Source organism: Cucurbitaria berberidis (assembly GCF_010015615.1).
Source record: "Cucurbitaria berberidis CBS 394.84 unplaced genomic scaffold K460scaffold_5, whole genome shotgun sequence".
Classification (NCBI taxonomy): Eukaryota; Fungi; Ascomycota; class Dothideomycetes; order Pleosporales; family Cucurbitariaceae; genus Cucurbitaria; species Cucurbitaria berberidis.
This window is the reverse complement of record NW_024468939.1, coordinates 3033888-3059329: the sequence shown is the minus strand read 5'-3', so window position 1 is coordinate 3059329 and position 25442 is coordinate 3033888. Positions and strand designations below refer to the sequence as shown.

Sequence of the window (25442 nt, the reverse complement as noted above, 5' to 3'; positions counted from 1 at the left end):
GGCTGCTGCGAAGCGAATGCGTGGGAGACTAGCGTGACAGCCAGGGAACTGCGGACGCCCGAATCTGGGAGCTGCGCATCTACAAGTACACGATTAGGAAGTAGTACTGCGCAATGATGGACTCATCAGGAGAAATAATTTCTCTAGGCACGCGTGATCGGACTAAATCTCTTGGGGTTTACAGGATGATGCAGATGATGAGGCCGACTGAGTCCATACGCTAACCCTATCCGGCAATTATAGGGCGCATCTAGCTTGAGTAGAAGAGCCTTGCACATGTGGACCAAGAACAACACCATGCAGCGATCCCCACTTGGCCAAAACCAAGTCCGTATACGCGCTCCAAGGTCTCTTGTAGATCCATAATTTCCGAACCTTCCGCTCTCAATACCACCTGACCATATCAAGCCATGATAGAGCGGTTGAGGCTGTGCCATTGCACGCCGTTGACACTTTTTTTCTTTCTATGAAAGCAGATTTTCACATCTAGCTATATAAAGACGTGTAAACCGTAGTCCTAGAATGAAGACACCACTTGCGATTGAAACACATTTCTACTCTCATTCCTCTCCCATCTTTCCATTGCTATACATTCCATCATGGCACCGTTTCTCCCCCTTTGGGTCGCAGCACTTCAAGTTCTCACGTTATCATCTACAGTCTCTGCGACTCGCCTCCCCATTGTCGGACCTGTCCACTTCGACGTGATAACCACCTCCGTCCCCTTGACGGATGCAAACCGCCTCGACCCCTTCGCAAAGGATGGCCGCTCCAGATCCATCATGGCGTCTGGGTACTATCCCGTATCAGCCTGTCGCCGCAAGCACCAGGAGCCCTACATGCCTACCAAACTGGCCTCTTTGCAGGACAAGAAGTTCGGGGCCTACGGACTGCCAAACGGCACCTTCGGCTCCTTGACCCTCGAGACGTGTGACAAGATTGCAAAGTCGAACAGTTGCTTTTCCAAGCCTTTGCCTCTTGTCTTGTTCTCCGGTGCGCTTGGTACATCGCGGCTGCTGTATAACAGCATGCTGCAAAGCGTGGCCGCGGCGGGATACCTAGTCATATCCGTAGACCACCCATACGACGCTGATTTCGTCGAGTTCCCAGATGGTACCGTCATCACGGGTGTGGATATCAGCGACGAAGAGCTGGAGTCTGCGCTCACCACGCGCGTCGAAGATATTGCTTTTCTGTACCAGCAACTGGGGGGAAACTCTTCACTTACCGATCACTTCTTCCCCGGCTACCCTCACCGCCATCGCTTTGCCCACACCGCCATCGTCGGACACTCTTTCGGTGGAGCCGCGGCTGCTGCTGCAATGCTCCAAATTCCCTCCCTCCGTGGTGGCATGAATCTCGACGGCACAATGTTTGGCCCCGTCATCACAGCCGGCCTTGACCGCCCCTTCGTCTTGCTAGGACACGACAACAAGACACAAGAAACAGACCCGTCCTGGAAAGCCACATGGCCTCGGCTGACGGGATGGAAAAAGGAGTACGAAGTCAGAGGCTCTGAACATTACGGTTTCTCCGATCTGCCGCTTATCACGTCCGTCTTGGGCTTTCAGAAACAACTGCCGAACCAGGTTTTGGGGTCTGTAGAAGGTCGTAGGATGATGAAACTCACCGTCACCTATGTTACGGCGTTTCTAGACTTTTTGTTCAAGTCAGGCTCGGAGACGAAGTTGGAACATGCAAGCAAGGACTTTCCGGAAGTCGTCCAGGTGGCATGAACTATTCGGAATTCAAGTCCCGCTGTAACTTTCGTGTGCAGATATGCCGATATTACGAGCGTCTAAAATTCCCTCAAGTTAAGTTTAGTGTTTTGATCCGCAGTATATACTGCTTTTGTACATATTTACCGGATACTACGGCTTGGTTTTAATAATGATAAACTGCGTCTGATTAGCTTGAAGATCTATCAAACCAAGAACTGAAGCAGTGTTACCAAATCACGGATGATCATCCTGGGAAGTCAACGCATCTTTGTCTAGACCAAAATCAAAAGTCATTTCAAGGCCAAAGGCGGTGGATGTCGATGAACCAAATTAATACACGCAGCTCAGCTACCTAGTTCTCGATAGTACTGCAATCCCATAGTAGTAACATTACCCTCGCTTTTCCCCTTTCCTTTCAACTGTCTCTTAACCCGCAAGAGACTGCGTATGCCCCGCACCTTCCTTTTCAACAACATCATGTTCCGCTGAAGCAGCGACAGGAGCAGCAGCAGTAGGAAGTTCGACCTCCTTCTCCAGCTTCTCCGTACTGGGCTCCTTCTCCAACGAGATACCACCCTTCGCACCATCCTCATCCTCTAAATCAGGCCCGGATCCAGGAAACGCACCAGGAGCGTCGACAGAACCCCTGACCGTTTCGCTTACTACCGGCTCCTCTGATTCGACAGCAGACGCAGCCTTGGCCACTGATTCCTCGACTGTCGAAGATGCCTTGGACGCTGATGTCTCAAAAGTAGACGACACCTGAGAAGCAGGCTTTGCAAGAGCAGATAGTGCCTCACTAGTCGTTGTTTCGAGGGTAGACGCGGGCTCACTATCCCTCGTAGTAATCTTCGCAAGTTCAGGCTCAGGCTCAGGCTCGTCCGACTTTGCAGATGACGTTGGTTTCAATGCTTTAGAAAGGCTTGCAGCCAACTTCGCAGCCGGCACATCCAAAGCTCCATCCTCCCCGAAACTCCAAATTGCCGTTACCGGGGCCAAGTCCAGCTTCACTCTCGGTACCGCAACCTCGGCAGTAATAGTAGCAGCTGGAGTAGGCGAAGCTGCCGGTTTCCTCCTTTGCGGGCCCTTAGCCCGTCCCTTGCGAGCATCTTGCAGAGGGGCAGCTTCTTCTTGCTGCTCTGGTTCAGGCTCTTGAACCTTGGGAGCTTGTGGTCCGAGTCCTAGTTTGCTGTTTAAATCTTTCAGGAAACCAGCTTGGAGGGCAGCGATCTTCGAACCTGCTGGGCGAGCGGGGACTGGAGGCTTAGCTTTGGGTAGCGGAGCTTCGTTTTCGCTAGCCTGTGATTCTACGGTTGGCACTTTATCTGATGAGCCGGTTGATGGCTTGCTAGGGCGCGCCGGAATTTGAGGTTTTGGGCGGTCGGGAATGATGGGACCTTTTTTGTCTATGGGCGAAAATTCCTTCTTCGCAGGTCGAAGGGGAATATTGGGTCGTGCTGGTACGCCAGGTTTCTCAGATACTGGGGAGTCGTCGGCGTAATCATTCGTCTCTTCGATCTGCGGTGTGCTAACAGTTGTCTCGAGGTGACCATGTGAGGGGGCATCTTCCCAGATATCTTGACTCGGGAAGCGTTGTTGCAGGCCGGGCCGCAACACTGTGTCGTCACGCACCTTTCCAAGGTGCTTGTTCTCAACTGCAAAGCGTCTCGTATGCTCAGGAAGAAATGACTGCTGATCTTCGTCCGTGATGTCCGTCTTGCGCTGCTCCTCCGTCTCTGGCTTTTCAAATACCTTGGCAGCATCGACATTGTCACCAACTGGGGTTTCTGGCTCTTCAGGAGCTTCAGGGGTCTCGACGGTAGTCTCGAGCTGTAGACTGCCAGGAGTGTCTTCCCAGACGTCCTGGCTCGGGAACTGGTGGCGGGCGCTAGGACGCTTGAGTTTGTCGACTTGCGACTTGGGCCTCTTGGTGTCCTGGTGTTCTTCAGGGAAGAGCGGCTCGTACTCCTTATGTGACTCGAGGGGAGTACTACCCCTGTCAAAGTGCGTAGGGCTGGTAATGGCGCGTTGCGCCTGAAGGCTGGAGTTCCTGCTATGGCTGCGACCCTTGGTGGTATACGCTGGAGTACCGTCCTCATTGACCAGGTATTCATCGCCATGGCGCTCAAGCTCAGGTGACACAGCGGGCTGTCTCCACTCGGCTTCGGGATGTTTCTCCAACTCATCAGAAGCCAAAATGGGGGTACCGTAGCCATGCTCAGTGACCCATCCACCCTCTTTTGCCGTGTTACCCCCCTCAGGGCCCAGATCCTCGGTCGGCTTGTTGTCATAATTTGTGCCATGGATCTTGTTGCTACGGTGAGCGGGGGGATCAATGTGGATAACCTCACCGGCCTCGTTGACCTCTTCGCCGGCTTCGTTACGCAGAGGTGAATCAGTGTAACCGGCCTTGATCGAGGCGGGGCGGCCTGATGGTGCTGGTCTCGGCGATGCCATTCTCGAAGCATATTGATCACTAGCCATAAAACCGATATGCTCGTCGGGAGTACTGGCGGCTTCGCGCGAAGTACCTGCAAAGTAACAATTAGTATCAGCTACATGTTGGCGCAACTGTCAGTAGTAGCGTACCCATTCCAATATCTTGAGCCCTAGTATGCACCAGCTTCTCTAGATTGTCCGCACGCCAGTGGTAATCCTTCCTATTCTCCTGAATGTGCGGCCCATATTCGCCGGCCTTTTCGCGCTTTAGGTCCTCTGGATGCCTCTCGTACCACTTCTGCTCAAATTCGTGGTTGGAGATGACGCCGTGACCGTGCATGCCGTAGCTACCGGGAGGACCATGGAAGATCTCGCGGCCGCTCTTGGTCCGTCCGTGATGGCGACCACCAGACTTCTGGTGGAATCCAGCTCTAGAAGAATGGCTTTGTTGCGCAGAGGGGGCTGGACTGGGAGCCTGGACGTCACCAGCATTGCGGAACATGGGCACCTGAACGCCAATTTCGGGAATGCCCTGCTCCTCCTTATCATTGTATAGCGAGCTGGGACGAGAGCTGACCGAGGATCCAGAGCGGCCAGTCTTGGTGCTCTGGGCAATCTTTTCATCGACCGAAAGCTGCTTGCCAAAGCCAGCTGCCTCAGCCTGCGACGAATCGGTGCGTGTCACCAGCTGAATTCTACTTTTCGCGGTGGAGCTTGGAACCGAAGCTGTTGGAGCATGGAGGGGCAAGTCTCCTGCTATATTTTTGTGTTGGGGGGAGCCGCCCCGGTTGATGCTCTCATCTGTGAGTGTCTTGGAAAGGTCGTCAAAGCTGGCGTATTCATTGCCTTCCTCACCGAGCGAAGGCATTGAAACGCTCGGGGGGCGGGAGGGCACCTCGGCGGTGAGACGGCTGCCATCCTTGGATGCGGGGCGGCTGTGTAGGTAGGTTGGGTCGTTTAGCGGAGAAGGGGCGTATCTGTCTCCGCTTGGAGAGACTGAACGTTCGATGCCGCGCTTCGGGCGTGGAGGGATTTTGGGAGTGTCTAGTTGAGAAGAGGGCGCGGGCGCGGGGCTATTCTGGGCTCGTGCCGGGCGAGGAGGTATTGCTGGAGGAGCGCTCATTGTGTGTGTATGCCTGGTTTTGGATGTGTGGTGTGGTTTGGTGGGGAGGGGGAGAGATATCGAGGGACTGCGAGGTGTGAGGTGTCAGTGACAGTAACAGTGACAGTGACAGGCACGAGCAATTGAATGCTGAAAAAGCAAAACGCGGGCTAATAAGCAGCGTCGTCGAGCGAATCGATGACGGCAGACGCTCTGTAGGAACCGCTCAGCACCTGCAGCAGCTTCGACGCAGGCCAACTGATAGCCAGCCAATAAGCGTGGCTGCAATTGAGGGCCCGATGAGGCTGGACGGACAAAGCGGGACTATATGGGGGACTCACGTCAAGCACGCAATCGACGCAGAGACTCGGGAAGAAGACGAGGAGGGGAAAATGGCGAGATGGTGTAGTAGATAGGCCGGTCAAAAGGCGCAAAACCGATCAATGCTGCACAGCTGGGGTGGTGCACTTATGTAGGTAGTAAGAGCCCTCGACCCGCATCTTGCATCATGATGGTGGCCCTGGCGATTTGCATGCAGCAGCTAGCCATCGTCAGCTCACAAAAAACTTGCAGGACCTGTCACCTGGCCTACTTTTTTCGAGCTTGGTTCTATATTAGACAAGATCTCATTCCTGCTGTTATGCAGAATCCATCTCCTCTCCAGCTAGAGGTTCACCATGTAGCCCACCAATACCTGCTTCTGCATTACCGCTGATCCATCACGGCTGCTCTCTGGGACATGCCCGCGGCCTTCAACGGGCGTCCGGTGGCTAGTCACTAGGCTGTACCGGGAACCAAGCGAGTGCTTTTGACCACGGCATGGCCAGGCAGTGTTTCAATAATGCCTCAAATACTTGGACGGCCTCATCATTCTTTTCAACCTCACCGGCGCGCAGAATCTTCCACACGTTCGCGAGCAACGCCACTATATACTAAGCCGTTAGCACCTTAGCCCTCCCCGCGCCTGATCACCTGGAGCGCAGGTGGTGGTTCCTGGCGACATCCTGGCCATTTATCGTCATCTGGAAAGCGGCCAGGTGTAGACTTTGCCGCGGAGCAGACATGTTAGTCTTCATTAGCTTCATCATGGGTAGTCGACCTCTAGGACAGCCTTTATACATTCCATCTATTCATGTGTGAACCGTGTCTCATTGCTGTCGTATCTGTGGTGATTGTCCCACGGAACTTACGACGCGTGGGATATGCGAGCTTCTGGAACGCCGTCATAGCAGCATGTTGATCTTCGAGTGGTCTCAATACTGAGCACCCCCACCCAGACTATAACATGACATGGTTTACGACAAATCCTTGACGGTCAAAGAAACACTTGCAGGTGTTTTTGCATTTTATTTAGCTAGATACCATTCAAGCTCGCCCATACACGATCCATGACCCGGTGGCATCACATTTCCCTAAGAACGCCTGGCTGTTCCATCCATGATACAAGAAATCAAGCCGCAATGTCAAAACATCTCCAATGACCGCAATCGTCGTCGCAGTTTGTGGTATTGTGCCTCGTTGCTCGTGCGAAGCAGTATATCCTTCCTTCGCGTCCATCCTGGCGTCCGTCCTCGTGTCCACTGCTCCCTCTTGTCCTTCACTGGCTTCCAGGCCTGTGCTTCAATGCTCCCTTTTATATGATCATTTGCGCAACGCCCTGTCCACCTAGCGTCTTGCTGCCTTGGAACTCTTGGCCCTTGAAGCCCGCAAGCGCATAGAAGATGGCAGCGATCAACAAGAACACAGCTGCGACGATCAAGCTTGTCGCCATGGCTACGATGCTAACCCACTGTATCACACTCATGCCGAGGTAGATTGCGGCACGCATGTAATTTGAGCTGAATTTACGGATGAACGTGTCGAATTTGGGCGAGGTTGGGCAGATACGGAGGAGCAGCGGGATCTCGATGAATATGATGACGAACGAACATACTCTGCAAGAAAGTTAAATCATAATTTTGCCAAAGTTGGGTTTGTGGAGACACACAGGCATACGATGCTGAATGCGATGACAAAGTTGGCGTGGAAGATGTTGGCGACTCCAAGTGCGAAGCAGAGGAATATGCACAGCACTCCGGTCCTGGTGGTAGTGTTAGTCTCTATGCCTTCCAGGACTGCCTGTGTTTGAATCATGAATGTTCGCCGTGACTTGTGTTGAGGTATTTATTGCTGGTGTACGACGACTCCGCACAGCGACCCTTCGTCATCGGCCGTGGCGGACTTCCGCCTTGCAAAAGCACCTCCAATTGATCTCGATGGTATTGCGGAGGGTACGGAGGGCAGATTATACGGGCGCGACTAACCATTGACCGTAGATACCTACAAGCATGCCTTGTCAGCTGTAGCTCAACCACTCCCATCGTTGGGCTCCTTACTGAAATTCCTCGACCTGAACTCCTCTGCAAGCGTCATCTTTGCGATGCGACCTCCTCTACGGCGCTATAGTATGCGGCAATACGCGGGGCGATGAGATATGTTGGAGGTCCGAAGGTGTTCTCCAGATAGCTTTGTTGGTGTTGACGGCGCAAGCTGGATAGAGCTCTTGGAGGATGCAATCAGGCGAGCTTGGCTGCTCGTTCGATATCTGTTCTTTGAACGTCTCTTGGCGGCGTTTGCGTACGTGTTGCAATGGGTAAAGGGATTGTGGCTATGCTGGGGATCCTAGTCGTGTGGAGAGTATCTTGTTGCCTGGTGGTTGCGATGGCAATAGCTGCTGCTCTGCTGAGCAGTCGGAGTCGCGGCTTCCCAAAGTTCCACGTAACTCCACTAGCGGGTGCTGGGTGACGCTTGCCGAAACTGTCCTGGGCTGCGGACTGCGTGTGTGGCGCGGCAGTCACACTTGGAGAACACCGACGTGCACTTTCTGTTTCAGGAACTTTTATGGTCGCGGATTCTTCATGTTTAGGAAGGCACTCTGGCAAGAGAAGGAACCATGGACGACTCTTGTAATTGCGTCTGCGGCGCTCGGCCTGGCCCTCTACTACCTGAATGCTCGCCAGTCATCGACACAGGCAGATTCGGATCTGTCTCGAGTGAACGAACAGCCGTGCCAAGACGAAGAAACACATCACGCACCAAACGCCATGGGTTCGGAGGAGAGGGCGTATCATGAGCGCTTCATGCGTGAGGCTATTGCTATGGTGAAGCACACCTCTATATCTCACCCATCTTCACTCAACATATGGCTGACTCATCATGTACAGGCCGAGCTTGCTCTCAAGAGCGACGAGACGCCTGTCGGCTGTGTCTTTGTCAAAGACGGCGACATCATCGGCCGGGGAATGAACGAGACGAATCGGACCTTGAACGGCACCCGACACGCCGAGTTCGTCGCTATTGCTGGCATCCTGTCGAAGCACCCTCTCACCGTCCTCAATGAGACGGACCTCTATGTCACGGTCGAGCCATGCGTCATGTGTGCCTCCATGCTACGTCAGTACGGCATTAGAGCCGTGTACTTTGGCTGCTGGAATGAGCGGTTTGGCGGAACGGGGGGCGTATTGAACATTCACTCCGAGTAAGTGAATACCCGTACAATCTTAGCAGACAAGCATACTAATGTTCCCCAGCCCCAGCGTCGACAGGCCGTATCCAGTTACGGGGGGCATCTTCAGAGAGGAAGCCATTATGCTATTGAGAAAGTTCTATGTCCAGGAGAACGAGAAGGCACCAGAGCCCAAGCAGAAGAAGACAAGGGAGCTGAAGACAGAGATTCTTCCCATGGATGTCCATCAGCCGAAGTCGACGCCGCCACCAGCGCTCCTCTCGCCACCCCTTCCTACATCCGCTGCTTCTACTCCAACCTTGCCCCTCCAGGCCAGTTCTACACCAGCCCTGGTTTGATTGACGTTGCCACGAAACGCATAGAGATATCCAACATCATAGATCTTGTACCGCGAGTTCGCTCTTACAGACTTGCCAAACTGGGAATATGGTATTCAATGTATTTATGTTTACGATGAAAATAATTGTTTCAGCACTGCAGATGCATGCTATTTCAAACTATGGCAGGCTACCCTAGCTGCTCGAGTCCACTTGGACCTAGTCTTTCTCTAGCTACATCTAAGCAGGTTTCCAACCCTCAATAGCAGCATCGACATCACTTCGGTACCGTTGCTGCCCCTCGCATTGCTCCAAGAAGACCTTGTACTTGGCGTCTAGTAGCTTTTTCAAGGTTTTATCACCAAGCGGCTTGACCGTCTTACCGGGCTTGCTGAATCTGTCCATAATGTCCCACAGCGGCTCACTGTTACCATCCTTGTCGGTGCTGGCAGCCTTCGCGCCCAGCATGGCCGCACCATGCACAACAGCGGCATGTACATAACGCGGAATGAGGACCGGCATGTCACACGCGGTGGCCATGAGCTGCATTAAAAGGCTATTCTGGCACTGGCTGCCCGACATGAAAATCGACGAGATGACGTGGCCCGACTTGTTCATTGCAGAGACAATCTGATGAGTTTGGAGAGCGATGAACTCCAATGTGCCGTAGTAGTATATCGCCAGGCCGTCGAGGGATTTGTCGGAGCTGAGGCCAATGACGGAGCCCTGCATGTTGGGGTCTGCAATGGGAGAGCGGTTTCCGAAAAGGTCGCCGTAGAAGAAGAAGTGTCGGCCTAGCCAGGAGATGTGGGGTGCAGATTCCTTCTCAGCCATTTCGCGGAGGTGCTCGTTCAAGTAGTCGTAGATGTTTGTGTTGTAAGTCTCCGCGACGGACACAGCTTCGTTGAAGGCGGGATGTGTTTCGATGACGTGTTTGAGGAGCTCTCCTGTTGCACTTTGCCCGCCTTCCGCCATCCAGTATCCGGGAAGTAAGACGTCTCGGTATGGGCCCCATACGCCATCTACGAAGACAGGGTCGCGGGACATAGCAAGATGGCACGTAGATGTTCCTGCTACGGCGGCGAGACGTGTGAAAGCCTGTGAGACGTCGTTCTTTGGCATCTCCATATCGAGAGTATCTTCATTAAGCTTGACTTTGGCGCCAACTGTACCGATCCATCCGGCATAAGCATCAATGACGCCGCTACCGATAGCGATACCAGGTAGAAGGCCCATTTCTTGGGCTGCTTTCTCACTGAGAGTTCCTACAAGCTCACCAGCAGTGAGGTAACGTCCATTCTGACCGTGAATTAGCTGAGGCCTTAGAATATACGATCGTGGGACAAACCACTTTGTCTACACCTCCCATGCGCTTGAAGTTGTCCTCGACCAGCTCTTCAAGACCAACTTCTTTAAGGAAGTCTTCTTGCCAGCCCTTGACACTTCCGTCCACGCCAACGGGAACGAAACCTTGCTTGCAAACCACGCTGCAGTAGCTTCGAGTATCGCTTCCCGTAGCCATATGTGTAAGCGCATCAGTCAAGTCGTAGAACTTGCAGCGGTCAAAGAGCTCCTTGGGCATGTTGTTCTTGAGCCACAACACTTTCGGAATCTCCATCTCGATCGACATCTTACCTCCAACATACCGGAGGAGGTTGTGATTCGTAGCATTGATCTTGTTCGTTTCTTCTACGGGACGGTGATCTAGCCACAACACGACGTTGCGGTCATTGCCATCCTTGTTGTCAAAGTTGGGTCCAGTGACAGACACGGGTTCATCTGTGTCGTCCCGGAAGACTGCGAGCGAGCACGTAGCGTCGAAACCAATTCCACGGATGGATTCTCGGTCGATGTTGTGTTGGTCTAGTGCTCGCCGAACGGAGGAGCAAATGCAGCGCCATATGTCGGTTGTAGATTGTTCCTGGTCTAGCTCAATATCTGTTCTCCCAGTTGCTCACTGAAGTTCAGGGAGAAGTACATAGTAGCCGGTCTGTGGCTGCCAAAGACCAATGTTTTCTGAAGCTAGTCCTACAATATCGCCTTGATCATTCATGATGCAGGCTCTGGCGCTGCCTGTGCCAACATCGATACCAATGTAGTGGTCGACTTGAGGACGAAGCTCATTGCGAGGGTCGGTCGACAGCTGTCGCGACTGCTTCCGTAGGTTTTGTCTGAATGGAACTGTGCCAGCCATATTGATCGAGTATAGAGACGGACAGTGATGAGAAAGCAAGAGATGTGGAGATTTGATCAAAAATACTGGGGGGGTTCCTAGGTAATGACAGCACAGCTTCTGCTGCAAGATGAGCTCATAAGAGCCATCAGAAGCTTTAGCACGGTGGGGGCGGGGCAATGACCCTGAGTTTCTGAGCAATTGGGTCCGGCTTGCTGCCTCTGCTGCCGATCGGGTCGCCAGACACGACAGAGAAATGTGGAGGTCGGTGAATCTCCGGGCCCACTTATTTAGGGATTCCGAATGTTGTTGGCCATTGACGACGCCACCCAAGGTAACTTAGGTCTTGGGTTCGAAATCCCAAGGCAATGCGGGAGAAGGCTCGAGAAGGAGCTCCAATCGAAGCCTAGATAGGGCGAAAGTGCACAGGCGAGGAGATAGATGTGATTAAGGGAATGCGGTTCGGAGTAACAATTCGCCGTGGAAGCCGAATGCCGTCTGTCTTCGACGCCATCGCGCTATCAGTGCAACAATACACGCCAAAATGCTGCTCTCGAAGCTCCTCCTTCTGCCCGTTGCAGTCGCATCCTCTGTGACCCTCTACGTCTCCTCCGTCCCTGTCTCCTCGGATGCCTCCATCATCCCATCGCCCATTCCCCTCGCACAGATTGAGTACGATGCAGACCAACCTATCGGTACTCTAGCCTCATACACCCCGCCGACAGGCTCATACTCCCCCGACCATCTCCTACGCGTCGGCCTCACAGACCCGAAAACAGGATCATGGCGCGGTATCGTCACGTCAGCAGCCAACTTCGCGGATCAGTACCAAAAGAAGTTCACTATCCACGTCGATGAGAAGGGCGAGCCATTCCACGTAGGCTTTGGAACAAGCGCAAAGAGTAGTGCGAGTACGAATGAGGTGGAAGTGGAGATAACGACGAGGGCGGCTGGGCCAAAGCCGGTGTTGAATAAGCCAATCGTCTTGAATGCGGAGGGGAAGTTGGAGTCGGCGGAGCCGGAGAAATCTTTCCTGCAGAAGTGCGTAGCTCTTATGACGATACGAGAGGATTTCCTGCTAACATTGGTGCAGGTACTGGTGGGTCGTTGCACTCTTCCTCGTCATTCAGCTCGTTGCAGGCGGTGGAGATGGGAAATGATGGTGATAAGAGGAAGAACTAGATACAGATATTTCATGGTACGGGTATCTAATTGCGAGATACAAATGATCATACGCAAAAGCCTGAGCAATATGCAAAGGTCGTCAAGCCTAAGTCGCAACACATTGAAAGGGCTCTTGAAGCATTGAATTGAGCAACAGCAAGCGCGGCATCGCAATGCACGGTGCATATTGCTAGGCACACCACGGTGCTGTCAACAAGAATAAAACATCTCAAGACCAGGCTTGGTAGGGTATTCTGATTCTGCATTCCACGTGCACCGTCAATGAATATCCTTGATCCCGCTTCTGCGTATTATAACCATATTCCTTGTTCATGCAACGCACATGAAGACTATTCTGGCTAGACCAAGCATCAGATATTGCTATTCTAATCGCAAACCTCCATCGCTTGCAGAACGTTCGCTAGAATTATAGATAGTCATGAAGGGTATCGTAATCGAAAAATGTTAGACTTCTATGCAGATGTCTAGTATCGCCTGCGCGGTCCTCGAGGTGGGTCTCTGCCAGCGCCTTCATTGAAACCATATCGTCCGTCTTGAAAGCTACCATTACGGGCACCGGCATTTGTATCAACATCCATATCATCGACTGGATGCGCTAGGCGGGCAGGCGGTGGTCGGGAGTGCGCAAGGGCGTTGCTCGAGGGAGTCTCCTTCAGGTATACGTAGAGTAGCCTTCCGTCCGCCTGTTCAAAAACGTTAGTCTTGTCCAGCACATCGCGCTCAGACCGCACTTACCTTCTGGTTGTTGAACATCGCAATCACGTTCTCGGCACCCTCCTTGTTGGCAAATTGTAGCTCCACCATGACCGTCGGTGACGCAGAGATGAGCCTGCAACCCAATGTCTCGCCTCCGTGTGGCGACATGACCGCTTCGATATCCGCAGCAGTCGTTCCTGGCGCAAAGTTGCTAGCAATGACTGTGTATGGCCCACCCGTTGCAACGCCCCTAATGTTGAAGCCGGGCGCATCGTTGCTGCGCGTATTCGCATTTCTATTCAGAACCGATGCGAACTTGTCATAGGTTCTGCTATTACGATCGACTTGTGAAGCAGAAGCTGGGCGGTTAAGTCGCCCTTTTGCTCCTGCCGGGCCGTTGGGGTTGTTCAGTTTGTGCAAGTCGTGCTGCCATTTCCCTTCGATGTTGGCTCTCGAATCTGGTTTTGCGGATGAAGAGCGTTTCTGTACACCGGCGCCGCTTATGCGACTCAAAAGTGTTGGCTTTGCTGATTCAGTGCGCGCTTTAGCGACTCCTCCTGCACCTGAGGCATTGGTTTTCCTCCCTCGATTTCCTCCTAGGAATTCTTGGGCGAGAGCTTCGTGCTTCTTTTTTTCTCGCGCGTCTTTGACAAAACTTGCGAATGAGGCGGTCTCGGGCATGGTGGATGCGATAGAGTGTGGACGACGTAGATGCGTATGTGGAGTTGTACAGGAGAGAGCGCGTGGGTGTAGAGCATTGGGGCGCGTCGATGGGAGGAGCGAAGCCGCTGGCCCGTGCCTTCGGGCCGGTGAAACTCAAGGCCCGGCGAAAAGTTACCTTCAAAACTTTCCAGCCGTACACTTCTTCTTTCCAACACACCACAAGTTTCTGTAAGTTACACTCCAACCTCCTAATACCCTTTCTACATGATGAACATTCGTGTCGCCCCTATCATACATTCTATGGTGATTCGACCACCCAAGCCAAACGGGACTACTGATCTTTTCCACTTCTTCCAAACTCACGAATGATGCGTATCGAGGACCTTTGCTAATATCCTCAAGCTTTGTAGGGACTATCCAGCCGGCATGAGCTCTCCGATCTATGTGTCGCACGCTTGTGTTCACGCGCTCGCGCTATTACCTTTCGTAGCTTAACAAACCCCGACCGCTCTCGTACCATCGACATTGGTTTTCGCTGTTGGGTGTCTGTTTATGAGAAGATTTTCCCCACTTGAGCGAGGGTTCGTTAAGCTACGATAGGCCTCAAAAGGTCAGTTGATTACCCATACCTAGATTCCGCACATGTTGTACAATGATGAGCAACCTATATACTATCAAATGCCGACCATTTAATGGGGAACAAAACTAGTTCGATTACCTGATCACATCCTATATGCGGCCTTCAATGGCATTGTCTCTATCTCCGACCTGTCGCTGACTCTGAATCAGGGCATTTTCTTCACTTGGTTACACTTGCATCGTCAACTTACTCACTCTGTCGTGACTAACAGCGGCCCTTCAAAAGGTAATGAGCACCCTTTCTTTACGCATACTGCTATGATGTTAAAAAATTTCATGCTAACACAGATGGCTTCGGCTTCATGATCGAACAAACACGAGACTTTTCATCTTTCAACTGATGCTACTTTTTACTGCTTTGTCAAGCATATCGCATCTTGTTCCCCGCTAACAGGAGAAACTAGATTAGTATCAAAGATTATATGCAAGCATCGCCGGCAATCAATTCCTACGACCGCGAGCATTGAGAGTCTTAGTGAGGTGAACAGCTTAGGTGTAGCTAGGGAAGGTAGGTGATGGAGGATGGCCGTGTACATAGATAGAATTCATCGTCTTCACTGGCTTAATCAATTCCTCATCTGTATAGAAACCCACGTCGTAGTAAGAGTCGTAGCAAGAAATGTGCATGTAGACACGAATTTGAATACTATATTCAGCCTTGTTAGCAGCTGCATGACTTGAGTCGTGGGAGGACTAACTCGCAAATCTAAAACGATTCTCTGAGTGGGGTATACATCGAGGCTATCGTAGCCAAATACAACGCTAAATCGCTCCTCCAAGACTCTTACGCAGCAGACGCTTATCATGCGAGCCGATTCTGAACTAAAATGATCCCCTGCCATTACACTCTTCGCTCCACTCCGCTCCCCAGACATCACCTAACCAGTCCTAGATAGCCCTCTACTGTTTCCTACTCAGTGAACTTCACTCCCTCGCCAACCTCGCTGAGCTCCCCAGCGTTGCCGCCATAGACCTTGGGGATATTTGGTCCTAACTCAGTAACCAACTGATTTCCATAGCTCAACACTGTGAACTTCTTGACAGTCTCCTTCGCAATGACCATCTTCATGGCTGAATAGAGCCATCCCATGACGACCGGCACATTCACGAAGAACTTCCGCGAAAGCGTTTCGGGGTAGTGGTGGCCGAGTATCTCAATAGTTTTCTTGGTGGCGGCTTTGACGAGGGGGTCCTGACGTAAGAAGGAGACTCGGAGGTAATCGTGGATTTGGAAACCTTGGTAAGGGTCGGGGCCTTCGTTGTAGTCGGGGATGGGTTGGGTGGCATTGGAGAGGTTCAGTTTTAGAACCGACTTCTCCATGAGGCCTACACGCCATCTGAGGAACCTACGTTGCAACCATTAGCATGACTCTATAACACATCCCAAACTCAGGAGAGACGTACCCTTCCAGATCCCCAAAAGTAGCCTTGTTGTCCTTGACTGCGCCATAAATGTTGAACGTAACAACGTCCGTCTTGTTAGGGCTTTCTGGCACACCCTCCACCTCAAGCACGTAACCCAGCCCGTCGAACCTACGCCTCTCAAAGCTCTCGCTCGCCGCTTTGGTCGGATCAAACTCCTTGCGCCACTTTAGCGTGTCAAGCAACTGCTGCTTCGCCTTTTCGAGATCATTTTGATTCGCGCGGAGAAATTTCTGGAGAATGAGCTTGGTGTGGAAGGGGCTTGTTTTGGACAACTCGATGCCATAGACTTCGTTGTGAGCGGCTTCAGCTACGAGAGTTTCGAATACGTCGTAGAACTTCGTGAGCGGATGTTCCGGCGCGGTATCTGGCCAGGTTGGGCCGGTTGTGGATGGTGTGGTACCGGTAGTAGGCGCAGCTACACCTGCAGCGGCTTCTTCTTCCTTCTTTGCTGAGACATCCTTGTCGGAAACTGCGAGGTCAGCCACACCGGCGGTTGCATCTTCGACTCCCGTCTTTTCGGTGAGGGTTTCGTCTTGTTTTGCTGCGGACGCAGGCGCGGGAGTCTCCGATTGCTTCTCTGAGTTTGTAGCGCCGGCGATTCCGACACCCTCAGTAGGTGCTGTGCTGACTTCTTCTAGTTTTGCTGCCATTTTGAAAGAGTTATGGATTGGAGGAGAGTAGGTGTGTTTGGGGAATTGTTCGAGTGTTTGAGGTTGTCGGAGATCAGGTCATAAACCCCGAATGTCGCAATCGCGCCATCACGTGTTTCCGCATATGAGTCTGATGATATAACTGCATAGAATTACAAGCACATCGGAAAAGATCATTAAAGTCGATGGGCATTGAAAAAGAATTAATTATGTACAAGCATTACAATTAGCGATATAATCAACGCATACTCTTCGTAACTCATGAATACCAAGACAGCGTGCGCAAAACCACTCCAACAAGCGCACAATCTTACTCTTCGTCATCGCTGCTTTTGACTTTGCCCTCTCGCGGAAGATCTGCCCGATCGACCCATCCTTCGCCTCTCAAAACCCCCAACCCCTTCCGCGCCACACCACTGCTCACAGAGCGCGGAGAAACCTCGTATAAAACATTGACAGTAGCCAGGCTCAGCACGAATAGTAGCACATCGCCATTCTTGATGCCCCTCCACCAGCCTCTCTTAACACCCACTTTCCAAAGCGAGTCAAGCGACATGCGTGCCGAATATAAGAAATTGCCCCTCCCACCCTTCCTTTCGAGGAACGCCCACATTCCCCCAAGAAAACCGCCTAAGAACCATCTTTGGGTTGGCAGGAAGGTGCGGGGAAAGATGTTCGTGAAGAGACATATAGAACCCCAGCTCGTGCCAATGGCGCCAGAGATGAAGAGAGACATGCGGAGTATGCGTTTTGCGAGATTGTTGAGTGCCGCGACGGGTGAGTCTAGAAATGCTTTGTAGCGCGTGACGCTCATGGCGGCGAAAATTATGGTGAATAGGCGGGCTAGTTTGGGAAAGGCCTGGATCCAGTATTGTACATATGTGCGTAGACATGAAGGATCTTGTGGGTGTAATAAGGCGCAGGAGAGAGACTTGATGGCTGGGTGCGCAGGCGAGGTAATTGAGGAGATGGAACTAAGGCCCTTTGGAAGTGTTTCGTGTTGTGGGAACAAGATCGGGGAAACGAATGGGGGCCAGCGCTGCTTCGATATCTCTGCTAGGCTGTCGACGATGTCGTATGTGTCTGGCCAGCGTAGATTCTTTGGGTAATCGGCTGGTCGTTTTTGAAGGTACTCGGGAGAATTGCCCATGATATAGCTTGCTAATCCTGGGGGGAAGCAGTCCCGGTCGAACACAAAAGCATGTAGCAATTGTCCACAAGTTAAAGGCATAAGCATCCAGCTTCCAAACCAATATGGTCTGTTCCTGAAGTACCCCAGCTCTTCCAAGTAGTTGTAGCAAAACTCTAGAGCTCGTGTGAATATGTATATTGCTATCGTGATGCGCAGCTGGTCTCCAGGATACACGGCGAGGAAGAAACCTGCTAAGCTCGATCCGATGGCTGGTGCCAACTTGGATGTCAAGGACCGTGATATACGTGGGTTGCGCCGCCGAAATGATTTTGCTTCATTGCTAAGGAGGGATTCGCGGATTCGGACGAAGAAGCGCCGCAGCAGGCGATGGAAGAGGAGGATGAGGGCGAGTGAACTACTCAAGCGGACGTTTGTAGACTTCCAGAGGGGTAGTTGGGGTTGGCGTCTGTCGGGAAATGTTAGTACTTGCTCCTTCTAAGGATACAGTGATGGTGGTTACCTCTTGACCTCTCCTCGCGATAACAGCTTCGTACTAATCAACTCCCATGCCTTTAACCCAGAGAAGGTCAATACGCCTAATCTCAACGAAGCGCGGATAGCAGCAACATTATAGTCATCCGGTCCTTTTACAATTGCATCATATTTCTTCGGGGTCGGCGTGCGCTTCTTCACGGCCGGTGCGCGCGAAAGGAGGTATTGGTGCAGGAGCTGGTACTCCTTTGCGCTGATCGTGTAGCGCAGCGCATTGCGCAATATTGGGTCGATCTGTTGCGCCTTGTCCGAGTGCGGTTTTCCGGATGGAGATGGTTGTGATGCGCTTGTCGACGACATGGTGGGCGTCTTGAGCAGTCGTGTGTACTGTCTAGACCATGATTCGAGGGGTGCTTGTTGTTGACATTGAAAGCTGGGGAAGCTGGCACATGCGCTGGAACCCTGGACCCATAGAAGGCACGTCGTTAATCTACCTCGGCTAGGGCTGCAGCATCGATAGATGCCCTCCTGAGTCCTGATCACGACGATACCTTCTCGCATTCTTCACTTCACTTACTCGTTCCACTGCCGATCTGGCTCTTCTATTTCACGACTAATCGCATCATAACCGCATCTGCGCGTGAAGTTTGTGCCGCTGACCCCTCCCCCCCCCCGCTCCCTAGAGTCACCAGATTTTGCTCCGAATAGGAATCTAAGGGGCGAACGGATTGTAGAAACGAGCCAAACGCAGCACTGCCCAGAGCCGCCCAGAGAGGGGGTGGTACTGACGCCTGCGTTTCTAGCAAGCACTCTATTACGTGCCGATCATCCTATAACGGGTAGTATACAAACCTAACTGAACGCCTTATTAAGACCGTCGCCCACCAACGACGTATACCAAGGCCCGCGCCTCTTTCACTTTAAGCGTGCCGAAAAACCTCGAAAATGCTTATGCCTCGCGGTTATCGCTCCACCACCGAATACTGTTTCGGCGAAGAACAGACCGATTCCATTGTTCGAACCGCCGCCTACCATCGCAAAGACTACTGTCTCTCTGTTATCTGGTTTTCGCCTCGTGAACATGTCGATATTCGTCTATCAATAGCAACACCCTTCCGGTGGACTTCGCCTATGGGACTCGGCTCCCTCGATCGGCTACCCCTCGAGCTCTTGCATGACACGTTGTTTCGTCTGGATATGCATTCTCTATTCAAGTTTCGACAAGCAAATCTCAGATCGAGACAGACGGTAGACTCTCTCAAGCAGTATCAGATGGTAGTCTCGCATGGACTGAACCTTCTCTGCGCCTTGTTACGAACACGACTTGCCGTCGGCATTTCTCTACTCGACTTTTACAACGCACTATGTACCAAGGCTTGCACTCTTTGCGGCGAATTCGGCGGATTTATATCCCTCCTAACTTGGAAGCGATGCTGTTTCAAATGCCTCCAGGAGGCTCCAGAATTCCAAGTACAAACTCTCAACACTGCCCGAAAGCAATTCCACTTGACCAAGGTCGAATTAGACCAACTGGGGTCATTCAAGACCTTGCCGGGAATATATTCGATGAAGGAATCCATGCACAAATCCCGCATTGCCATCGTTTCGGTACATTAGGCCATGTTGATTTGCGAACGGCAACCACGTCCACTGGCACAAGCCCGACCAGCGAGCTCAGAACGAAATCAAAAATTCAACTTTATGGGGTCGTGCGCACTTCCTTATTACGATAAACTAACTGGAAAAGTCGAACACGGACTGTCGTGTGCCGGGTGTCAACTTGGTCTTGAAAAAGACATCATCGGCACTAGGGGCGAGAAATGGGCATTCGAGGCTCGAGACAAAGTATATGCGCGAGATGGCTTTTTGCAACATTTTCGATGGTGTGAACAGGCACAGCTCCTGTGGAGATCGAGTGGCGAAGGTAACAACCGGCCAACTGAGCTACCAGAGGCTGCTCGGAGAGGAGGCTACTTCAACAAGAGAGAATGACAAGGATGTGACATATGTTCGCTAATATTGCAGCCAGGCTATAATCTTATTATCCAAGGCTTTGACTACGGGACGTACTATCTTGTCTGGGGTATGTTATGTTTCCGCAGGCTTAACGTTGTCAGTCTGTCACGGGTAGCCAGAGTTCAACATGTTGATCGCCCGTGTGTAGACTTGGACTTGCGCACGCGTGATTTGTATCCAGATGTATGTGCAGGATGGGACGTTGGGCTGGCTTCATTCCTCTCGGCTTCAAAGCTGATCGATCGATCGATACTAAGACAACGAATGTAATGATAAGGTACGTATGCTTAACTAATTACTCGCCCAATACAAGACGACACGATACGACGCCCTCATTCTCTCATCGTTCGATGCAGACAGATGATGCAAAGATCCTAATCTGGTTGCGAGGATCCCGAGGATCGAAGGGAACGATCATCTTGCGTGGCAGCCGCTCAGCCGTCCGTTGGGAATGTGCGTATTGATCGAGGCTACGTGTACGAATATATATACAACTGCAAATACACGACAAACACAACGCATAGGGAGACGCTTGCCGCTGCCTCATGGTCTCATTGAAATATGCATCTAACGCTCTATCATGCAAGTCATATCCTCATACTGTACAGTCTTGTACTGAATGATGGTACTGCCATATACGTCCCTGATGCTAACAATCTAGTGCCATTCAACTCCCTAAACAGTTTATAAGATAAGAGCAATCAATATGGATTGAGAAGCCAGCCTCTACCCTGGAGAGAGCATTTATGCCCTGGTATAATCTCACCATCCACTTGAAAAAGGTTTACCGATTCAATTGCCGACGCGAGCGCTCATCCGGCTTGATGGCTGGTCCTCAATTTCATTCATAGGCCGCAGTGTTCTCGCTTCCTCGTCGGAAAGTCGGGCGCTCATTGGTTCTAGAACCGGACTCGCTGAGCGCGAGAGGTCGACTTGCGGCACGGTCAACTTGATACCGTTTGTTTGGGGCTCGGGAGGCGGCAAGGTCCCCAGTTCGACGAGCGAGTCGCGCTTTCGAGGAAGCTTTTGGCGGAAACCGAGCTCGTTGGCGACCATCTCGATGCTCTTGAAGTACTTGAGGATGTTAGAGAGATCCGACAGAAAGGATGCACGCCAACACACCTTGACAGTCTTGACCTGCAGCTCCAACGTAGCATCCTCGTCGACGACAATCAATGGATGCGGATGTAGTTGGAGGCTGGACAGCGTCCACATATGATTCACACCGCCTTCGATGCATCTCTGGAGGGCCAAGGCCTTATGGGCGCCTAAGATGATGATGACAACCTCGCGGGCCTAGATTTTGTGAGACACTGCTGAGCTGTTCCTGGCTGTGTAACTTACATCCAGCACTGTCTGAACTCCCACAGTCAGCGCCATTCTGGGCACCTGATCCAGGTTGTTTCCGAAAAACCTCGAGTTGGCGAGTATAGTATCGTACGCAAGCGTCTTCACACGGGTCCGAGACTTGAGGCTGGAACCGGGCTCATTGAAAGCGATGTGCCCATCAGGGCCGATGCCGCCGAGGAACAGCTCGATGCCACCGGCACGCTTGATCTTCTCTTCGTACTCGTGGCATTCGAGCTCTAAGTCGAGTGCGTTTCCGTTCAAGATGTTGATGTTGTCGGGCTTCACATCAACATGCGAGAAAAAGTGTTTGTACATGAAGCTATGGTAGCTCTCTGGGTGGTCTCGCGGGATCCCAACGTACTCGTCCTGATTGGGTCAGCTCCTTCTGCAAGCCACGCGGTTGTACTACGCCCTGGAGCAAGGGTGCTGCAACGATGCAGGGCAATTGCTCGTACCATATTGAAAGTGACCACATTGCGGAACGAGATTTCGCCAGCTTTGTGGCGTTGGACAAGATGTTGGTAGATCAAGACTGGGCTGCTTCCTGTGGGCAAGCCCAGGACAAAAGGCCTCTCTGAAGTAGGGCTGAAGGCGTTGATGCGTTCTATGTATAGGCGTTAGCTGACGTTGTCTGCATGCAAGGGAGTGAGATGCGCACCAATGAGATAATCAGCAATGTACTTGGACGCAGCCTGAGGGTCGTCTCTGATGATTAGTCGCCTGTAAGCAGTAAGCGTACTGTTGGATGCCAATGGGGCATTGCATATGCGTACATGGTGTGCGTTGTCTTGCTTGTGGTACTCGAGGGGGGCTATTTGGATGAGCGGTAAGAGGTAAGATCTCAGGTAGTTTGCAGGACTCTGCAGCGGATGGGGCAGAGTTATCAGCGAGAGATGCAAGGACTTCACGGAACTGTTGCGGGCAAGGTAGGATAGCAAGCTCGTTCATCGATCAGGGTCTTCTTTGTCAGGACGCGTGACAGCGGGGAGGGTTGCCGGATGCGAACACGTTCTCTGAGCAACTCGGCTCATTGAGCAGTTTCTCTCGTTCCCTACTTGGCAACACGGGGGCACTCGTGGTGGGTCATACAAACCGATGGACGGTAGGGTGAACGTGGTGGTACAACGCGCCTATCTCTGGACGCAGAGAGCATGACGATCCCAGCTAGCTATCATGCTACGGCAGCATGAGCTATCGCAACAAGTGCCATAGACTGCCGGCGAGGCTCCATAGGCTCCTTGAGCCTACGTCGCGTGTTAAACCATGATGGGAAATGATCAGTGCGCTGGCGGATCACGATGCTGAGCGTTCGTGGGTAATAAGGCCGTCTGGTAGACTGATAGTCTGGTAGACCGATAGACCGATAGACTGATAGAGACGTCGACGTTGATGTTACATTTCCTACTAGCTAGTAGACCGGGGTAAAATGAGCGGAGAGCGTTGCAGGCGTGGCTTGGACGGCCGACATCTAGCTTGCCTTATGTGCCGGGGTGGTGAATCAGCAGCCAACAGAGTGAAGGCAAACTGTCGCGCATCCTGGGGCCCCGATAAGCTAGGCCTCCACCACTCCGCCCACCTCAAGCCTCGAACTGCCCTCCCGCAAAAGCCTTTGGAAGCGCCACCCGAACAGCTGCAGCACCGCGTACTATAGCCCGGCCTTGGAGTCCTGTGGTGTTACAGACGGGGGTCCCGAATACGGCAGTTTGCTGCTTGGAGGCGTTTGCCCAGTACCAACGGATCCTCGACAGCTGCGACGGAGGCTTGAACTTGGATTATCTCCCCGGTCAGAAAGGTGTCGCGTGCTGACGCCCGCCGCTTGTGGCCCGATATGGGTAGCTCAAGGAGATTTGAATGTGAATGGACCGTGGGAAGACCCTAGCTGACAGATGCTTAAATCGGAGGTGCCCCTCGCTTTCACCACCGCCAAACCACACGTATATAGACGGTGACCATCGCCGTGGCCTGAGCTCGAGCACTCAGTATCTCTTATTTTCAAAGGCCCTTCTGCTCGCCTGCTCTCTGCCTGTTCGTTCGACAAAGACAACCCCCTCCCCGCCAACAACATTCACGGCGCAACCCAACATGTCAACCAACGAGAAGGACGTCATCCCTGTCCACGATGTACGCACCCCGGAGCATTCACTGACGGACAGCAACACGCTTGAGCTTCCCAACTCTTGGAAGTACAAGCGCTTGAGCCTCGCCGGCTTCAAGTTGCCATGGTTCGCCTCGCCACCAGTTCAGCTGGTCATTGTTGGCTTCGTGTGCTTCCTATGCCCGGGCATGTTCAATGCCCTCAACGGCATGGGCGGTGGCGGCCAGCTTGACCCAACCGCAAACAATCGCGCAAACACGGCCTTGTACTCGACCTTTGCTGTGGTTGGATTCTTCGCTGGAACTTTCACCAATAAGCTCGGCGTCCGCACTGCTTTGTCCTTTGGTGGAATCGGCTACTCCGTCTATGTGGCCTCCTACCTCTGTTACAACCACACGCAGAATCTAGGCTTCACCACCTTTGCAGGTGCGCTGCTCGGTGTGTGCGCTGGCCTGCTCTGGTGCGCACAGGGAGCCATCATGATGTCTTATCCTCCTGAGGCGTCCAAGGGGCGCTACATTTCGTGGTTCTGGATGATCTTCAATTTGGGTGCCGTGATTGGCAGCTTGGTATGTCATGAGCTCATCCGTGCAACACGAGATTGCGGTTACGAAAATCAATTGCTGACAGTTTCAGATTCCCCTTGGTCAGAACATCCACACCACAACAGCCGCAACTGTCACAGATGGCACCTATGTCGGCTTTCTCATCCTCACCCTCATCGGTGCGGCTCTCGCTTGGACTCTCGTTGATGCCAAGGACGTTGTCCGCGCGGATGGATCCAAAGTTATCGTCATGAAGCATCCTTCGTGGAAGTCAGAGATTGTTGGCCTGTGGCAGACCTTCTTTACGGATCCCTATATCATCCTCCTATTCCCCATGTTCCTCGCCTCTAACTGGTTTTACAACTACCACTTTACCGAAATCAATGCCGCGTATTTCAACACTCGCACACGAGCGCTCAACGGCGTAGTCTACTACATCATGCAAATCATTGGCGCTTACATCTTTGGCTTTGCTCTCGACATCAAGGGTATTCGCCGAACGACTCGTGCCAAGGCCGCTTGGGGCGCATTGTTCGCTACCATTATGATCGTCTGGGGTTGTGGTTACAAGTTCCAAACGACGTACGACCGCGCTTGGGCCTCGGACAAAGCCACAGTGAAGAAAGATTGGTCGGACGCTGGCTACGCCGGTCCTTTCGTGCTCTACATGTTCTACGGCTTCTCCGATGCCGCTTGGCAGACGTGCGTCTACTGGTTCATGGGCGCCTTGACCAACAACGGCCGCAAACTTGCCAACTTTGCTGGTTTCTACAAGGGCATCCAGTCCGCCGGTGGTGCCATCACCTGGCGTCTGGACGACTTGAAGATTCCGTACATGCATATGTTCGCATCCAACTGGGGTCTGCTCGCTGGCAGTTTGCTTGTCGCCCTTCCCGTCATTCTCTGGAAGGTTGAAGATACCGTCTCTCTGGAGAAGGATATTGAGTTCACAGACGAGACCATCGCAGAGGTCGCCCCGAAGGCCCATGTCCTCAGTGCGCATAGCGACGCCGAGAAGGTGTGATTTATTCCGCGCTGGTGACTCTACTATCACGAGACAAAACTGTTTGATACTATCGAGAGGGGGGCGACTCGTAGTATACTACTTTCATGATACCTCGACCCAATCTGCACGTTTATGTTTTCCCTGTAAATGGCTTCGCAGAGTCCTGAAGCCGGATTCCCAGACACTCGGAGCTTTGAGCGATGTTTACAGGTCTCTGCACGATATCCCGTGTTTCGAATCTTATTAGCGTAGCACACGAGCAGGCGTCTGGCGACTAATTGCTGTCATGTT

At 52.4% G+C, this 25442-nt stretch overlaps 12 protein-coding genes across 12 annotated transcripts; 5 read left to right on the top strand and 7 right to left on the bottom strand.

Moving 5' to 3' along the window:
* Positions 1-417: 417 nt before the first annotated feature.
* On the top strand, positions 418-1736 carry K460DRAFT_389139 (PAF acetylhydrolase family protein; the record flags this gene model as incomplete). The annotated part of the gene is made up of 1 exon (XM_040935729.1): positions 418-1736. The coding sequence occupies exon 1, from the start codon at positions 600-602 to the stop codon at positions 1734-1736; it is 1137 nt and encodes a 378-aa protein (XP_040785065.1). The 5' UTR covers positions 418-599.
* Positions 1737-2147: 411 nt separating this feature from the next.
* Positions 2148-5283, bottom strand: K460DRAFT_359100 (uncharacterized protein; the record flags this gene model as incomplete). Its single annotated transcript, XM_040932168.1, has 2 exons — positions 2148-4252; positions 4311-5283. 2 exons carry the CDS (start codon positions 5281-5283, stop codon positions 2148-2150), a joined length of 3078 nt encoding a protein of 1025 aa, XP_040785064.1.
* Positions 5284-6714: 1431 nt separating this feature from the next.
* On the bottom strand, positions 6715-7981 carry K460DRAFT_370469 (uncharacterized protein). The gene is made up of 4 exons (XM_040934172.1): positions 7638-7981; positions 7566-7581; positions 7250-7342; positions 6715-7196 (listed from the first exon to the last, which is right to left on the bottom strand). Exons 1-4 carry the CDS (start codon positions 7672-7674, stop codon positions 6896-6898), a joined length of 447 nt encoding a protein of 148 aa, XP_040785063.1. The 5' UTR covers positions 7675-7981; the 3' UTR covers positions 6715-6895.
* Positions 7982-8345: 364 nt separating this feature from the next.
* Positions 8346-9105, top strand: K460DRAFT_291693 (cytidine deaminase-like protein; the record flags this gene model as incomplete). Its single annotated transcript, XM_040929302.1, has 3 exons — positions 8346-8402; positions 8466-8779; positions 8832-9105. The coding sequence occupies 3 exons, from the start codon at positions 8346-8348 to the stop codon at positions 9103-9105; spliced, it is 645 nt and encodes a 214-aa protein (XP_040785062.1).
* A 219-nt stretch (positions 9106-9324) lies between these two features.
* K460DRAFT_291749 (Pentulose kinase) lies at positions 9325-11278 on the bottom strand (the record flags this gene model as incomplete). Its single annotated transcript, XM_040929308.1, has 3 exons — positions 9325-10383; positions 10433-11005; positions 11063-11278. The coding sequence occupies 3 exons, from the start codon at positions 11276-11278 to the stop codon at positions 9325-9327; spliced, it is 1848 nt and encodes a 615-aa protein (XP_040785061.1).
* Positions 11279-11801: 523 nt separating this feature from the next.
* On the top strand, positions 11802-12417 carry K460DRAFT_409905 (uncharacterized protein; the record flags this gene model as incomplete). The annotated part of the gene is made up of 2 exons (XM_040937304.1): positions 11802-12298; positions 12351-12417. The coding sequence occupies 2 exons, from the start codon at positions 11802-11804 to the stop codon at positions 12415-12417; spliced, it is 564 nt and encodes a 187-aa protein (XP_040785060.1).
* A 489-nt stretch (positions 12418-12906) lies between these two features.
* On the bottom strand, positions 12907-13819 carry K460DRAFT_409904 (uncharacterized protein; the record flags this gene model as incomplete). Its single annotated transcript, XM_040937303.1, has 2 exons — positions 12907-13125; positions 13178-13819. The coding sequence occupies 2 exons, from the start codon at positions 13817-13819 to the stop codon at positions 12907-12909; spliced, it is 861 nt and encodes a 286-aa protein (XP_040785059.1).
* A 1206-nt stretch (positions 13820-15025) lies between these two features.
* K460DRAFT_389133 (CRAL/TRIO domain-containing protein) lies at positions 15026-16515 on the bottom strand (the record flags this gene model as incomplete). The annotated part of the gene is made up of 2 exons (XM_040935728.1): positions 15026-15786; positions 15845-16515. 2 exons carry the CDS (start codon positions 16513-16515, stop codon positions 15351-15353), a joined length of 1107 nt encoding a protein of 368 aa, XP_040785058.1. The 3' UTR covers positions 15026-15350.
* A 174-nt stretch (positions 16516-16689) lies between these two features.
* K460DRAFT_420398 (uncharacterized protein) lies at positions 16690-18565 on the bottom strand. Its single transcript, XM_040938078.1, has 2 exons — positions 18168-18565; positions 16690-18113 (listed from the first exon to the last, which is right to left on the bottom strand). The coding sequence occupies exons 1-2, from the start codon at positions 18497-18499 to the stop codon at positions 16826-16828; spliced, it is 1620 nt and encodes a 539-aa protein (XP_040785057.1). The 5' UTR covers positions 18500-18565; the 3' UTR covers positions 16690-16825.
* A 525-nt stretch (positions 18566-19090) lies between these two features.
* Positions 19091-20131, top strand: K460DRAFT_380330 (uncharacterized protein; the record flags this gene model as incomplete). The annotated part of the gene is made up of 2 exons (XM_040935250.1): positions 19091-19654; positions 19757-20131. The coding sequence occupies 2 exons, from the start codon at positions 19091-19093 to the stop codon at positions 20129-20131; spliced, it is 939 nt and encodes a 312-aa protein (XP_040785056.1).
* Positions 20132-20687: 556 nt separating this feature from the next.
* Positions 20688-22583, bottom strand: K460DRAFT_370462 (glucosamine-6-phosphate deaminase). The gene is made up of 6 exons (XM_040934171.1): positions 22279-22583; positions 22164-22225; positions 21961-22109; positions 21500-21871; positions 21278-21451; positions 20688-21229 (listed from the first exon to the last, which is right to left on the bottom strand). Coding segments are annotated over exons 1-6 (1041 nt in total). The 5' UTR covers positions 22281-22583; the 3' UTR covers positions 20688-20947.
* A 1004-nt stretch (positions 22584-23587) lies between these two features.
* On the top strand, positions 23588-25169 carry K460DRAFT_409899 (MFS general substrate transporter; the record flags this gene model as incomplete). The annotated part of the gene is made up of 2 exons (XM_040937302.1): positions 23588-24169; positions 24237-25169. The coding sequence occupies 2 exons, from the start codon at positions 23588-23590 to the stop codon at positions 25167-25169; spliced, it is 1515 nt and encodes a 504-aa protein (XP_040785054.1).
* Between the last annotated feature and the right edge of the window lie 273 nt (positions 25170-25442).

Coding starts and splice junctions, on each gene's coding strand:
- K460DRAFT_370462 (XM_040934171.1), bottom strand. Junction 22,110..22,163: donor CATTGCTGATTATCTCATTG/GTGCGCATCTCA, acceptor GCCTATACATAG/AACGCATCAACGCCTTCAGC. Junction 21,872..21,960: donor ATGTGGTCACTTTCAATATG/GTACGAGCAATT, acceptor TGACCCAATCAG/GACGAGTACGTTGGGATCCC.
- K460DRAFT_370469 (XM_040934172.1), bottom strand. CDS start 7,674: ATGACGCTTGCAGAGGAGTTCAGGTCGAGGAATTTCA. Junction 7,197..7,249: donor GCATTCAGCATCGTATGCCT/GTGTGTCTCCAC, acceptor ACTTTCTTGCAG/AGTATGTTCGTTCGTCATCA.
- K460DRAFT_420398 (XM_040938078.1), bottom strand. CDS start 18,499: ATGTCGTCGACAAGCGCATCACAACCATCTCCATCCGGAAAACCGCAC. Junction 18,114..18,167: donor TCGCGAGGAGAGGTCAAGAG/GTAACCACCATC, acceptor ATTTCCCGACAG/ACGCCAACCCCAACTACCCC.